General features: G+C 54.1%; 1 protein-coding gene across 1 annotated transcript in view; it reads left to right on the top strand.

Annotated features, from left to right (window-relative positions):
- Nucleotides 1–14,654, top strand: part of LOC122924144 (dynein heavy chain domain-containing protein 1-like) — a 30,574-nt gene continuing 15,920 nt past the window's right edge. The window contains exons 1-5 of the mRNA XM_044275081.1: nucleotides 1–119; nucleotides 466–1,009; nucleotides 1,708–1,872; nucleotides 7,887–8,090; nucleotides 8,806–8,916. Coding sequence (XP_044131016.1) covers nucleotides 38–119; nucleotides 466–1,009; nucleotides 1,708–1,872; nucleotides 7,887–8,090; nucleotides 8,806–8,916 — 1,106 coding nt within the window. The 5' untranslated portion in view covers nucleotides 1–37. The remainder of the gene's footprint in view (nucleotides 120–465; nucleotides 1,010–1,707; nucleotides 1,873–7,886; nucleotides 8,091–8,805; nucleotides 8,917–14,654) is intronic.

Here is a 14,654-nt window from a genome sequence, read left to right as displayed (position 1 = left end):
GCTGCGCTCGTGTCCCGGCTCTTCTCCAGGTTCTGTGATGGAGTCCTCAGTCCGCTTTCCTCCGCTTCCCGGACGCCTCTCCCGATCCTGCGGTGCTGATGCTCCACATCAACCATCCGGTGAGAAGACAGTTTCATATTAGTGGATGATGGTGCTCATGTCAGTGATGATGAGAGGTGTGATCCGTCTCTGATCATCTGACTTACATTGCGGCTCTTCACCTTTCCTCCAGTCACATCCAGAGCTGCAGTTTGTTCGCCCTCATACTGCAGGACCTCCCTGCTGATTCAGTGCTCTGCTGTGATGCATTCTGGGAGATGTAGTGCACGGTATGGCAGACGTTATTTGTCAGGGGTTTCTCTCTGCAATGTTTGAGGTTTACAGGAGGCAGACTAGTAAGTGCAGCTCTGGATGTGACTGGAGCAGTGGTTCCCAAGTTGTGAGCCTCTCCCTCTGTCTCCGCAGGTCCTCAGGACGGTGGCAGCAGGTCTCCTCTGGCTCAGGATCTCCGCCATCTCCTCTCTCAGCCCTCGGGGGAGGGGTCGGCTCTGGCCGGGGGGCTTCTTCGCTTCCTGACGGGGGCGCCCCAGGGCTTTAGTCGGGAGTGGTGGCTGGAGCTGCTGGATCTTCTCGGACTCTTGCGCCCTTTCCGGGAGCGGCTGGCTGGTGAGCGGGGGCGTCTGCTTCCAGCTCTGGAGCGGCTGAACAGACAGTATGAACGGCACAGGCGTCTCCTCCGCGACCTGGATGTCCCCGGAGCTCTGTGCGCCGCCCTGCCCCCCGACACCTCCACACTCTTCACACTCCCCGCGGACCTGGAGGAGCACTACCGAGCCCAGCAGGCCCCCTTCTATCTGCACGACCTTCCACGTTATGTGGGGGACGTAGGAGCCCAGCTGGCAGCTGCAGAGTCCATGTGGTGCTGTGGCCCTAAAGGTCTCCCCCGGGCCCTCTGCACAGATATCCCCCTGAGGATGCAGCCCCATACAGATCCAGGGTCCCCGTCCAGGTGAGGAAGTGGCTGGAGCAGCGAGACAGCGCGCAGCAGGGGTACACGGAGCGGCGAGACGGCGCGCAGCAGGGGTACACGGAGCGGCGGGACGGCGCGCAGCAGGGGTCCACGGAGCGGCCAGACGGCGCGCACCATGGGTCCATGGAGCGGCCAGACGGCGCGCACCATGGGTCCATGGAGCGGCCAGACGGCGCGCAGCAGGGGTCCACGGAGCGGCGAGACGGCGCGCAGCAGGGGTCCACGGAGCGGCGAGACGGCGCGCAGCAGGGGTCCACGGAGCGGCGAGACGGCGCGCAGCAGGGGTCCACGGAGCGGCGAGACGGCGCGCAGCAGGGGTCCACGGAGCGGCGAGACGGCGCGCAGCAGGGGTCCACGGAGCGGCGAGACGGCGCGCAGCAGGGGTCCACGGAGCGGCGAGACGGCGCGCAGCAGGGGTCCACGGAGCGGCGAGACGGCGCGCAGCAGGGGTCCACGGAGCGGCGAGACGGCGCGCAGCAGGGGTCCACGGAGCGGCGAGACGGCGCGCAGCAGGGGTCCACGGAGCGGCGAGACGGCGCCCGGTCTCGGTATCCTCCCAGGAGTCTCATCCATGTCCATTGCACGGCATGTTAGCAGAAAAGAGGATGTCAGGAGTGAGGTGAGACGCGAGGTTGGTGAGACCTCCAAACATTTCTCTTATTTTGTCTCCTCTTCAGTGGGGCCCCTGAGGTGCTGAACCGACCCCTGGAGCATAAGAAGAGTGTAGGGGCCACAAGTCACCCCCTGTCGGGGTACGAGGCTGCGGAGATCCTGGTGCAGTACCGACACCTCGGCAAAGTTGTTTTCCTGTATCTGAACCGAGCCAGCGGGGTCCGGGACTGGTAAGTACCCCTCGGGGGCCCCGAGTGCTGCGCAGTTATCCTGTGCTCATCCTGAGCTGCCTTATGTTTTATACTGCAGGCAAAGAAATCTACCTGCAGCTCTGGATGTGACTGGAGTATAAAACTAGATACAATTCTGATTGCAGCTCTGTATGTGACTGGAGTATAACACGAGATATAATTCTGATTGCAGCTTTGTATGTGACTGGAGTATACCACGAGATATACTCCAGTCACATACAGAGCTGCAATCAGAATTATATCTCGCGTTATACTCCAGTCACATACAGAGCTGCAATCAGAATTATAACGCGAGATATAATTCTGATTGCAGCTTTGTATGTGACTGGAGTATACCACGAGATATAATTCTAATTGCAGCTCTGTATGTGACTGGAGTTTGACACATGATATAATGGTGACTGTAGTATTATTACATAATGTTGATGTGTGCAGTCACAGCCCCCCACCTGCCTTACCTGTCTCTTCACTACCCCCCCGCCTGCTGTCTCTTCACTACCCCCCCGCCTGCTGTCTCTTCACTACCCCCCCGCCTGCTGTCTCTTCACTACCCCCCCGCCTGCTGTCTCTTCACTACCCCCCCGCCTGCTGTCTCTTCACTACCCCCCCGCCTGCTGTCTCTTCACTACCCCCCGCTGCTGTCTCTTCACTACCCCCGAATGCTGTCTCTTCACTACCCCCCCCGCCTGCTGTCTCTTCACTACCCCCCCCCGCCTGCTGTCTCTTCACTACCCCCCCCCGCCTGCTGTCTCTTCACTACCCCCCCGCCTGCTGTCTCTTCACTACCCCCACCGCCTGCTGTCTCTTCACTACCCCCCCCGCCTGCTGTCTCTTCACTACCCCCCCGCCTGCTGTCTCTTCACTACCCCCCCGCCTGCTGTCTCTTCACTACCCCCCCGCCTGCTGTCTCTTCACTACCCCCCCGCCTGCTGTCTCTTCACTACCCCCCCCGCCTGCTGTCTCTTCACTACCCCCCCCGCCTGCTGTCTCTCACTCCCCCCCCGCCTGCTGTCTCTTCACTACCCCCCCCGCCCTGCTGTCTCTTCACTACCCCCCCCCGCCTGCTGTCTCTTCACTACCCCCCCCCGCCTGCTGTCTCTTCACTACCCCCCCCCGCCTGCTGTCTCTTCACTACCCCCCCCCGCCTGCTGTCTCTTCACTACCCCCCCCCCGCCTGCTGTCTCTTCACTACCCCCCCCCGCCTGCTGTCTCTTCACTACCCCCCCCCGCCTGCTGTCTCTTCACTACCCCCCCCCGCCTGCTGTCTCTTCACTACCCCCCCCGCCTGCTGTCTCTTCACTACCCCCCCCCGCCTGCTGTCTCTTCACTACCCCCCCCGCCTGCTGTCTCTTCACTACCCCCCCGCCTGCTGTCTCTTCACTACCCCCCCCCGCCTGCTGTCTCTTCACTACCCCCCCGCCTGCTGTCTCTTCACTACCCCCCCCCCGCCTGCTGTCTCTTCACTACCCCCCCCCGCCTGCTGTCTCTTCACTACCCCCCCCCCCCGCCTGCTGTCTCTTCACTACCCCCCCCCCCCGCCTGCTGTCTCTTCACTACCCCCCCCCCCCCCGCCTGCTGTCTCTTCACTACCCCCCCCCCCCGCCTGCTGTCTCTTCACTACCCCCCCCCCCCGCCTGCTGTCTCTTCACTACCCCCCCCCCCGCCTGCTGTCTCTTCACTACCCCCCCCCCCGCCTGCTGTCTCTTCACTACCCCCCCCCGCCTGCTGTCTCTTCACTACCCCCCCCCGCCTGCTGTCTCTTCACTACCCCCCCCCCGCCTGCTGTCTCTTCACTACCCCCCCCCCCCGCCTGCTGTCTCTTCACTACCCCCCCCCGCCTGCTGTCTCTCACTACCCCCCCCCCGCCTGCTGTCTCTTCACTACCCCCCCCCCCCCCCCGCCCCGCCGCCTGTGTCTCCAGTGATCTGCAGCTAAGCCTGAGGCCCTGTTCACACTGTGCCTGCGGTGTTGGGGGTTCCTATGGATCAGCTGGCAGTTGCACCAGGACCATCTCGGGATGTAGCGGTCTAGTGGCTTCCCCGTGGATGTAGCGGTCTAGTGGCTTCCCCGTGGATGTAGCGGTCTAGTGGCTTCCTCGTGGATGTAGCGGTCTAGTGGCTTCCCCGTGGATGTAGCGGTCTAGTGGCTTCCCCGTGGCAAAGGCCAGATCCCTAACGCCCTCGGGGATTGGCCTGAAGAGTTGGCACAGTGGGTCCACACTCACTGATCTGTGACCATTCTCTACAGCTTTGGATGTGGCTGGAGAGTAAGACATGACTGCAGCTCTGGATGTGGCTGGAGAGTAAGATAAGACTGTGGCTGCAGCTCTGGATGTGGCTGGAGAGTAAGATAAGACTGTGGCTGCAGCTCTGGATGTGGCTGGAGAGTAAGATAAGACTGTGGCTGCAGCTCTGGATGTGGCTGGAGAGTAAGATAAGACTGTGACTGCAGCTCTGGATGTGGCTGGGGAGTAAGATTAAACTGTGACTGCAGCTCTGGATGTGGCTGGAGAGTAAGATGAGACTGTGGCTGCAGCTCTGATGTGGCTGGAGAGTAAGATGAGACTGACTGCAGCTCTGGATGTGGCTGGAGAGTAAGACATGACTGCAGCTCTGGATGTGGCTGGAGAGTAAGATGAGACTGTGACTGCAGCTCTGGATGTGGCTGGAGAGTAAGACATGACTGCAGCTCTGATGTGGCTGGAGAGTAAGATGAGACTGTGGCTGCAGCTCTGGATGTGGCTGGAGAGTAAGATGAGACTGTGGCTGCAGCTCTGGATGTGGCTGGAGAGTAAGATGAGACTGTGGCTGCAGCTCTGGATGTGGCTGGAGAGTAAGATGAGACTGTGGCTGCAGCTCTGGATGTGGCTGGAGAGTAAGATGAGACTGTGGCTGCAGCTCTGGATGTGGCTGGAGAGTAAGATGAGACTGTGGCTGCAGCTCTGGATGTGGCTGGAGAGTAAGACATGACTGCAGCTCTGGATGTGGCTGGAGAGTAAGATGAGACTGTGGCTGCAGCTCTGGATGTGGCTGGAGAGTAAGATGAGACTGTGGCTGCAGCTCTGGATGTGGCTGGAGAGTAAGATGAGACTGTGGCTGCAGCTCTGGATGTGGCTGGAGAGTAAGATGAGACTGTGGCTGCAGCTCTGGATGTGGCTGGAGAGTAAGATGAGACTGTGGCTGCAGCTCTGGATGTGGCTGGAGAGTAAGATGAGACTGTGGCTGCAGCTCTGGATGTGGCTGGAGAGTAAGATGAGACTGTGGCTGCAGCTCTGGATGTGGCTGGAGAGTAAGATGAGACTGTGGCTGCAGCTCTGGATGTGGCTGGAGAGTAAGATGAGACTGTGGCTGCAGCTCTGGATGTGGCTGGAGAGTAAGATGAGACTGTGGCTGCAGCTCTGGATGTGGCTGGAGAGTAAGATGAGACTGTGGCTGCAGCTCTGGATGTGGCTGGAGAGTAAGATGAGACTGTGGCTGCAGCTCTGGATGTGGCTGGAGAGTAAGACATGACTGCAGCTCTGGATGTGGCTGGAGAGTAAGACATGACTGCAGCTCTGGATGTGGCTGGAGAGTAAGATGAGACTGTGGCTGCAGCTCTGGATGTGGCTGGAGAGTAAGACATGACTGCAGCTCTGGATGTGGCTGGAGAGTAAGACATGACTGCAGCTCTGGATGTGGCTGGAGAGTAAGACATGACTGCAGCTCTGGATGTGGCTGGAGAGTAAGATGAGACTGTGACTGCAGCTCTGGATGTGGCTGGAGAGTAAGATGAGACTGTGACTGCAGCTCTGGATGTGGCTGGAGAGTAAGACATGACTGCAGCTCTGGATGTGGCTGGAGAGTAAGATGAGACTGTGACTGCAGCTCTGGATGTGGCTGGAGAGTAAGACCTGACTGCAGTTCTGGATGTGGCTGGAGAGTAAGACATGACTGCAGTTCTGGATGTGGCTGGAGAGTAAGACATGACTGCAGCTCTGGATGTGGCTGGAGAGTAAGACATGACTGCAGTTCTGGATGTGGCTGGAGAGTAAGACATGACTGCAGTTCTGGATGTGGCTGGAGAGTAAGACATGACTGCAGCTCTGAATGTGGCTGGAGAGTAAAATGAGACTGTGACTGCAGCTCTGGATGTGGCTGGAGAGTAAGATGAGACTGTGACTGCAGCTCTGGATGTGGCTGGAGAGTAAGACATGACTGCAGTTCTGGATGTGGCTGGAGAGTAAGACATGACTGCAGCTCTGGATGTGGCTGGAGAGTAAGACATGACTGCAGTTCTGGATGTGGCTGGAGAGTAAGACATGACTGCAGTTCTGGATGTGGCTGGAGAGTAAGACATGACTGCAGCTCTGGATGTGGCTGGAGAGTAAGATGAGACTGTGGCTGCAGCTCTGGATGTGGCTGGAGAGTAAGATGAGACTGTGGCTGCAGCTCTGGATGTGGCTGGAGAGTAAGATGAGACTGTGACTGCAGCTCTGGATGTGGCTGGAGAGTAAGACATGACTGCAGCTCTGAATGTGGCTGGAGAATAAAATGAGACTGTGACTGCAGCTCTGGATGTGGCTGGAGAGTAAGACATGACTGCAGCTCTGGATGTGGCTGGAGAGTAAGATGAGACTGTGACTGCAGCTCTGGATGTGGCTGGAGAGTAAGACATGACTGCAGTTCTGGATGTGGCTGGAGAGTAAGACATGACTGCAGCTCTGGATGTGGCTGGAGAGTAAGACATGACTGCAGTTCTGGATGTGGCTGGAGAGTAAGACATGACTGCAGCTCTGGATGTGGCTGGAGAGTAAGATGAGACTGTGGCTGCAGCTCTGGATGTGGCTGGAGAGTAAGATGAGACTGTGACTGCAGCTCTGGATGTGGCTGGAGAGTAAGACATGACTGCAGCTCTGGATGTGGCTGGAGAGTAAGATGAGACTGTGGCTGCAGCTCTGGATGTGGCTGGAGAGTAAGACATGACTGCAGCTCTGGATGTGGCTGGAGAGTAAGATGAGACTGTGACTGCAGCTCTGGATGTGGCTGGAGAGTAAGACATGACTGCAGCTCTGGATGTGGCTGGAGAGTAAGACATGACTGCAGCTCTGGATGTGGCTGGAAAGTAAGATAAGACTGTGGCTGCAGCTCTGGATGTGGCTGGAGAGTAAGATGAGACTGTGGCTGCAGCTCTGGATGTGGCTGGAGAGTAAGATGAGACTGTGGCTGCAGCTCTGGATGTGGCTGGAGAGTAAGATGAGACTGTGGCTGCAGCTCTGGATGTGGCTGGAGAGTAAGACATGACTGCAGTTCTGATGTGGCTGGAGAGTAAGATGAGACTGTGACTGCAGCTCTGGATGTGGCTGGAGAGTAAGACATGACTGCAGCTCTGATGTGGCTGGAGAGTAAGATGAGACTGTGGCTGCAGCTCTGGATGTGGCTGGAGAGTAAGACATGACTGCAGCTCTGGATGTGGCTGGAGAGTAAGACATGACTGCAGTTCTGGATGTGGCTGGAGAGTAAGACATGACTGCAGTTCTGGATGTGGCTGGAGAGTAAGACATGACTGCAGCTCTGGATGTGGCTGGAGAGTAAGATGAGACTGTGGCTGCAGCTCTGGATGTGGCTGGAGAGTAAGATGAGACTGTGACTGCAGCTCTGGATGTGGCTGGAGAGTAAGACATGACTGCAGCTCTGGATGTGGCTGGAGAGTAAGACATGACTGCAGCTCTGGATGTGGCTGGAGAGTAAGACATGGCTGCAGCTCTGGATGTGGCTGGAGAGTAAGATGAGACTGTGGCTGCAGCTCTGGATGTGGCTGGAGAGTAAGACATGACTGCAGCTCTGGATGTGGCTGGAGAGTAAGACATGACTGCAGCTCTGGATGTGGCTGGAGAGTAAGATGAGACTGTGGCTGCAGCTCTGGATGTGACTGCAGTAGTAGGGTCTCTCCCTGCGGTGGGGTTGGAGTGCCTCCAGCAGAGATCCACCCCCCCAGATCATGTCTCTTCCCCGCAGCTTCTATGACCTCAGGGTCTCCCCCGTCTCCCGCCGTCACCCGGAGCACTTTCTCTTTTCACCCTTCGGCATTCTCTATGTGAACCCCGGGAGCGGCTCGGAGGTGCAGGAGCTGGGGGCCTGGCACCGGGAGGCCGTCCTGTGCCGCAGCCTGAGGAGGATCCCCTTCTGCCGAGACTTCCTGACCAGGAGAGCCTTCAGATGGTGAGAGCCTGTGGCAACAGCAGCACAGAGCATGTCAGGAGAGGATTGCAAGAGGGCTGGATTCTGTATGCATATAACCGCAGCACAGAGTATGTCAGGAGAGGATTGTGGAGGACGGGGCTGGATTCTGTATGTGTGTAACAGCAGCGCAGAGTATTTCAGGAGAGGATTGTAAAGAGGGCTGGATTCTGTATGCATATAACCGCAGCACAGAGTATTTCAGGAGAGGATTGTGGAGGACAGGGCTGGATTCTGTATGTGTGTAACAGCAGCACACAGCATGTCAGGAGAGGATTGTAAAGAGGGCTGGATTCTGTATGCATATAACCACAGCACAGAGTATTTCAGGAGAGGATTGTGAAGGACAGGGCTGGATTCTGTATGTGTGTAACAGCAGCGCAGAGTATTTCAGGAGAGGATTGTGGAGGACAGGGCTGGATTCTGTATGTGTATAACAGCAGCACAGAGCATGTCAGGAGAGGATTGTACAGAGGGCTGGATTCTGTATGCATATAACCGCAGCACAGAGTATTTCAGGAGAGGATTGTAAAGGACAGGGCTGGATTCTTTATGCGTGTAACAGCAGCGCAGAGTATTTCAGGAGAGGAGTGTAGAGGACAGGGCAGGATTCCGTGTGCGTAGCAGCAGCGCAGAGTATTTCAGGGGGGTCGGGAGTCGCTCTGGATGTTGGTGACTCCTTGTCTTGTGTCTTCAGGTGGAGGAGATGTGTGCGGAGGACGTGTTTTCTCAGGCGCAGCGCCATGTTGAGCCGCAGACTGCTCACCAGCGTCCCCCATTACACCGCCGCCCTGCATCACATCAACAGGTACGTGCAGCACCTCCTGATCCTGCATCCAGAGCTGTGCTCACAATTCTGCTCCGGTATGCGATTGATCATCAGTGTCACATTGTGGGGGGGGTCTGACACCCGACACCCCGCCGATCAGCTCTATGAAGAGACGGCAGCGGTCAGAGCTCTGCCGTCTCCTCCGTTTATCTGCTAGTCATCAGCATTACAGCGCCGCGCAGTGATTACAGCTCAGGCCGTGTTCACCTCACCGCACCCCTCCCTAACATATATGTTGGAGGGGATGGGGTGCAACAGTGCATCGCGCCATCTGGCACAGTCCAGGAAAAAAACGGATACGGGACGCCATAGTGACCAGCGCTGTATGGCATCCGTGAACTTCTGTGGATGGCTCTGTAGTAGCCACCACTAGAGGGAGCTCATCACATACAGATTATACAGCCACCACTAGAGGGAGCTCAATACATACAGATTATACAGCCACCACTAGAGGGAGCTCACTACATACAGATTATACAGCCACCACTAGAGGGAGCTCACTGCATACAGATTATACATCCACCACTAGAGGGAGCTCACTGCATACAGATTATACAGCCACCACTAGAGGGAGCTCACTACATACAGATTATACAGCCACCACTAGAGGGAGGTCACTACATACAGATTATACAGCCACCACTAGAGGGAGCTCACTACATACAGATTATACAGCCACCACTAGAGGGAGCTCACTACATACAGATTATACAGCCACCACTAGAGGGAGCTCACTACATACAGATTATACAGCCACCACTAGAGGGAGCTCACTACATACAGATTATACAGCCACCAGAGGGAGCTCACTACATACAGGTTATACAGCCACCACTAGAGGGAGCTCACTACATACAGAATATACAGTCACCACTAGGGGGATCTCACTACATACAGATTATACAGCCACCACTAGAGGGAGCTCATCACATACAGATTATACAGCCACCACTGAAGGGAGCTCACTACATACAGATATACAGCCACCACTAGAGGGAGCTCACTACATACAGATTATACAGCATCACTAGAGGGAGCTCACTACATACAGATTATACAGCCACCACTAGAGGGAGCTCACTACATACAGATTATACAGCCACCACTAGAGGGAGCTCACTACATACAGATTATACAGCCACCACTAGAGGGAGCTCACTACATACAGATTATACAGCCACCACTAGAGGGAGCTCACTACATACAGAATATACAGCCACCACTAGAGGGAGCTCACTACATACAGATTATACAGCCACCACTAGAGGGAGCTCACTACATACAGAATATACAGTCACCACTAGGGGGATCTCACTACATACAGATTATACAGTCACCACTAGAGGGAGCTCACTGCATACAGATTATACAGCCACCACTAGAGGGAGCTCACTGCATACAGATTATACAGCCACCACTAGAGGGAGCTCACTACATACAGATTATACAGCCACCACTAGAGGGAGCTCACTACATACAGATTATACAGCCACCACTAGAGGGAGCTCACTACATATAGATTATACAGCCACCACTAGAGGGAGCTCATCACATACAGATTATACAGCCACCACTAGGGGGAGCTCACTACATACAGATTATACAGCCACCACTAGAGGGAGCTCACTACATACAGATTATACAGCCACCACTAGAGGGAGCTCACTACATACAGATTATACAGTCACCACTAGGGGGAACTCGCTACATACAGAATATACAGCCACCACTAGAGGGAGCTCAATACATACAGATTATACAGCCACCACTAGAGGGAGCTCACTACATACAGATTATACAGTCACCACTAGAGGGAGCTCACTACATACAGATTATACAGTCACCACTAGAGGGAGCTCACTACATACAGATTATACAGTCTCCACTAGAGGGAGCTCACTACATACAGATTATACAGCCACCACTAGAGGGAGCTCACTACATACAGATTAGGGCCCTTTCACACCTGCGTTATTGTCTTCCGGCATAGAGTTCCGTCGTCGGGGCTCTATGCCGGAAGAATCCTGATCAGGATTATCCTAATGCATTCTGAATGGAGAGAAATCCGTTCAGGATGCATCAGGATGTCTTCAGTTCCGGACCGGAACGTTTTTTGGCCGGAGAAAATACCGCAGCATGCTGCCCTTTTTGCTCCGGCCAAAAATCCTGAAGACTTGCCGCAAGGCCGGATCCGGAATTAATGCCCATTGAAAGGCATTGATCCGGATCCGGCCTTAAGCTAAACGTCGTTTCGGCGCATTGCCGGATCCGACGTTTAGCTTTTTCTGAATGGTTACCATGGCTGCCGGGACGCTAAAGTCCTGGCAGCCATGGTAAAGTGTAGTGGGGAGCGGGGGAGCAGCATACTTACCGTCCGTGCGGCTCCCGGGGCGCTCCAGAGTGACGTCAGGGCGCCCCATGCGCATGGATCACGTGATCGCATGGCACGTCATCCATGCGCATGGGGCGCTCTGACGTCACTCTGGAGCGCCCCGGGATCCGCGCGGACTGTAAGTATACCAGCGCTCCCCGCTCCTACTATGGCAACCAGGACTTTAATAGCGTCCTGGCTGCCATAGTAACACTGAACGCAGACGGATCCGTCTTCAAATGCTTTCCATACACTTGCGTTTTTCCGGATCCGGCGTTTAATTCCGGCAAGTTGAGTACAAGTCGGATCCGGACAACGCAAGTGTGAAAGAGCCCTTATACAGCCACTATTTTTTTTTTTTTTTAAAGTGACATAAATTCCATGTACATCCAGCTGGGGTTACACTGCAAACAAGAAAGGGAGGTAGACCCTGCCCTCAAGAGCTTGCAATCTACAAACCGGATTCCCAAAAAGTTGGGACACTAAACAAATTGTGAATAAAAGCTGAATGCAATGATGTGGAGACGGCAAATGTCAATATGTTATTTGTAATAGAACGTAGATGACGGATCAAACGTTTAATCCGAGTAAATGTATCATTTTAAAGGAAAAATACGTTGATTAAAATTTTCACGGTGTCAACAAATCCCCAAAAAGTTGGGCCAAGTAGCAATAAGAGGCTGGAAAAAGTAAATTTGAGCATAACGAAGAGCTGGAAGACCAATTACCACTAATTAGGTCAATTGGCAACATGATTGGGTATAAAAAGAGCTTCTCGGAGCGGCCGTGTCTCTCAGAAGCCAAGATGGGTAGAGGATCACCAATTCCCACAATGTTGCGCAGAAAGATAGTGGAGCAATATCAGAAAGGTGTTACCCAGCGAAACATTGCAAAGACTTTGCATCTATCATCATCAACTGTGCAGAACATCATCCGAAGATTCAGAGAATCTGGAACAATCTCTGTGCGTAAGGGTCAAGGCCGTAAAACCATACTGGATGCCCGTGATCTCCGGGCCCTTACACGACACTGCACCACAAACAGGAATGCTACTGTAAAGGAAATCCCAGAATGGGCTCAGGAAGACTTCCAGAAACCATTGTCAGTGACCACAATCCACCGTGCCATCCGCCGCTGCCAGCTGAAACTCTACAGTGCAAAGAAGAAGCCATTTCTAAGCAAGATCCACAAGCTCAGGCGTTTTCACTGGGCCAGGGATCATTTACAATGGAGTGTGGCAAAATGGAAGACTGTTCTGTGGTCAGACGAGTCACGATTCCAAGTTCTTTTTGGAAATCTGGGACGACATGTCATCTGGACCAAAGAGGACAAGGACAACCCAAGTTGTTATCAACGCTCAGTTCAGAAGCCGGCATCTCTGATGGTATGGGGTGGCATGAGTGCGTGTGGCATGGGCAGCTTGCATGTCTGGAAAGGCACCATCAATGCAGAAAAATATATTCAGGTTCTAGAACAACATCTGCTCCCATCCAGACGTCATCTCTTTCAGGGAAGACCCTGCATTTTTCCACAAGATAATGCCAGACCACATTCTGCATCAATCACAACATCATGGCTGCGTAGGAGAAGGATCCGGGGACTGAAATGGCCGGTCTGCAGTCCAGATCTTTCACCTATAGAGAACATTCGGCGCATCATAAAGAGGAAGGTGCAACAGAGAAGGCCCAAGACGATGGAACAGTTAGAGGCCTGTATTAGACAAGAATGGGAGAGCATTCCTATTTCTAAACCTGAGAAACTGGTCTCCTCGGTCCCCAGACGTCTGCTGAGTGTTGTAAGAAGAAGGGGAGATGCCACACAGCGGGGAAAATGGCCTTGTCCCAACTTTTTGGGGATTTGTTGACACCATGAAATTCTGATTCAACATATTTTTCCCTTAAAATGGTCCATTTTCTCAGTTTAAACTTTTGTTCCGTGATTTATGTTCTATTCTGAATAAAATATTATAAGTTGGCACCTCCACATCATTGCATTCAGTATTTATTCACGATTTGTATAGTGTCCCAACTTTTTGAGAATCCGGTTTGTACAAGGGAAGGGGAGAACACAGTAGGTTAGGGTATAGAAACATAGAATGTGTCGGCAGATAAGAACCATTTGGCTGCTCTTGTGGCTGTGTGGTGGCAGCATGGTCATTGCAGATGGTGGGCTTTCCTAAAAAGGTGGGTTTTCAGGTTACTCTTGAAGGTTTGGTTGTTGGGGGGAGAGGCTGATGTGCTGGGGGGGAGAGGCTGATGTACTGGGGGGGGGAGGCTGATGTGCTAGGGGGGGAGGCTGATGTGCTGGGGGGGAGAGCAGAGGTGGGTGACGACAAGGTCTAGTGTGTCCCCGTTTCTGCTGGTGGCTGCGGAGGACCACGGTGTGAGGCCAAAGGATGCGGTAAGAGAGGGGAGTTTAGAGGCGTTTGAGTTTTTCGTGTCAATAGGGATGTTGAAATCCCCCATGATGATCGAGGGGATGTTTGCAGAGAGGAAGAGAAGAAGCCAGGCATTGAAATGGTCGAGAAAGGTAGAAGCCATCATCTACCATCCACCAGGCCCTGCTATTTGAAGGTTGCAGGGAGAGAAGATGTGGACGGAGTGGACTTCGAAAGAGGGGAGGTTGTGAAAGGCTGGAGATGGGTTGAAGGAGCAGTTCCCTGATGAGAAGAGGCCGACACCACCACAATGTTGGTCTGGGCGGGGGTGGAGATAAAGAGGTCGTGGATGTAGGAGAGTTTGTTACAAATGGAACGTGAGTTCCGTATTGCTCCAGATAGAGAGGGGGGGGGGGGGGCAGGTGAATGGGTGCAAGGTGAGGGGGGCCTGGATTAGAAGATGTCTCCAGCAACAAGGAGAAGTAGATGGAGGGTTAGCAGGTGAGTGTAGGATAGATGTGGCCGGCCATGTTTAGATGAGCAGATCTGAGTGTGTGAGAGGAGTTGAGCAGAAGTGGCTGTGGAGAGGGTAGTAGGGGCGGTGAGATATAGAGCTGTGTCAGGTTTAGGACTAGTTTAGAACGTCTGGACCCACGAAAGGTCCTCTTTGAATGTGGCACTTAGATGTGCGCACAAATGGCCCACGCTAGAAATGACCACATACCTCTAATATATGCGACTGAATGATCCCAGGAGTGAAGAGCTGGCTGGAGCATTCGCTCTGATTAGCACAGACAGATGCAAGGAAAAAGCCTAAACAGATTGCCTCTACAGGAAGCATTGAGAAAAGCATGGCTGTCAGTTTGGCTGGAGACGGGCTTGTTGGGGTCAGTGGTGCAAGATACACCACTAGGGGGAGCTCACTACATACAGACTATGGGGGATGAGTTTCTTGATATCTCTGAGACT

This window comes from Bufo gargarizans, unplaced genomic scaffold (genome assembly GCF_014858855.1).
Source record: "Bufo gargarizans isolate SCDJY-AF-19 unplaced genomic scaffold, ASM1485885v1 original_scaffold_847_pilon, whole genome shotgun sequence".
Taxonomy (NCBI): Eukaryota; Metazoa; Chordata; class Amphibia; order Anura; family Bufonidae; genus Bufo; species Bufo gargarizans.
This window is presented reverse-complemented; position numbering and strand designations above follow the sequence as displayed.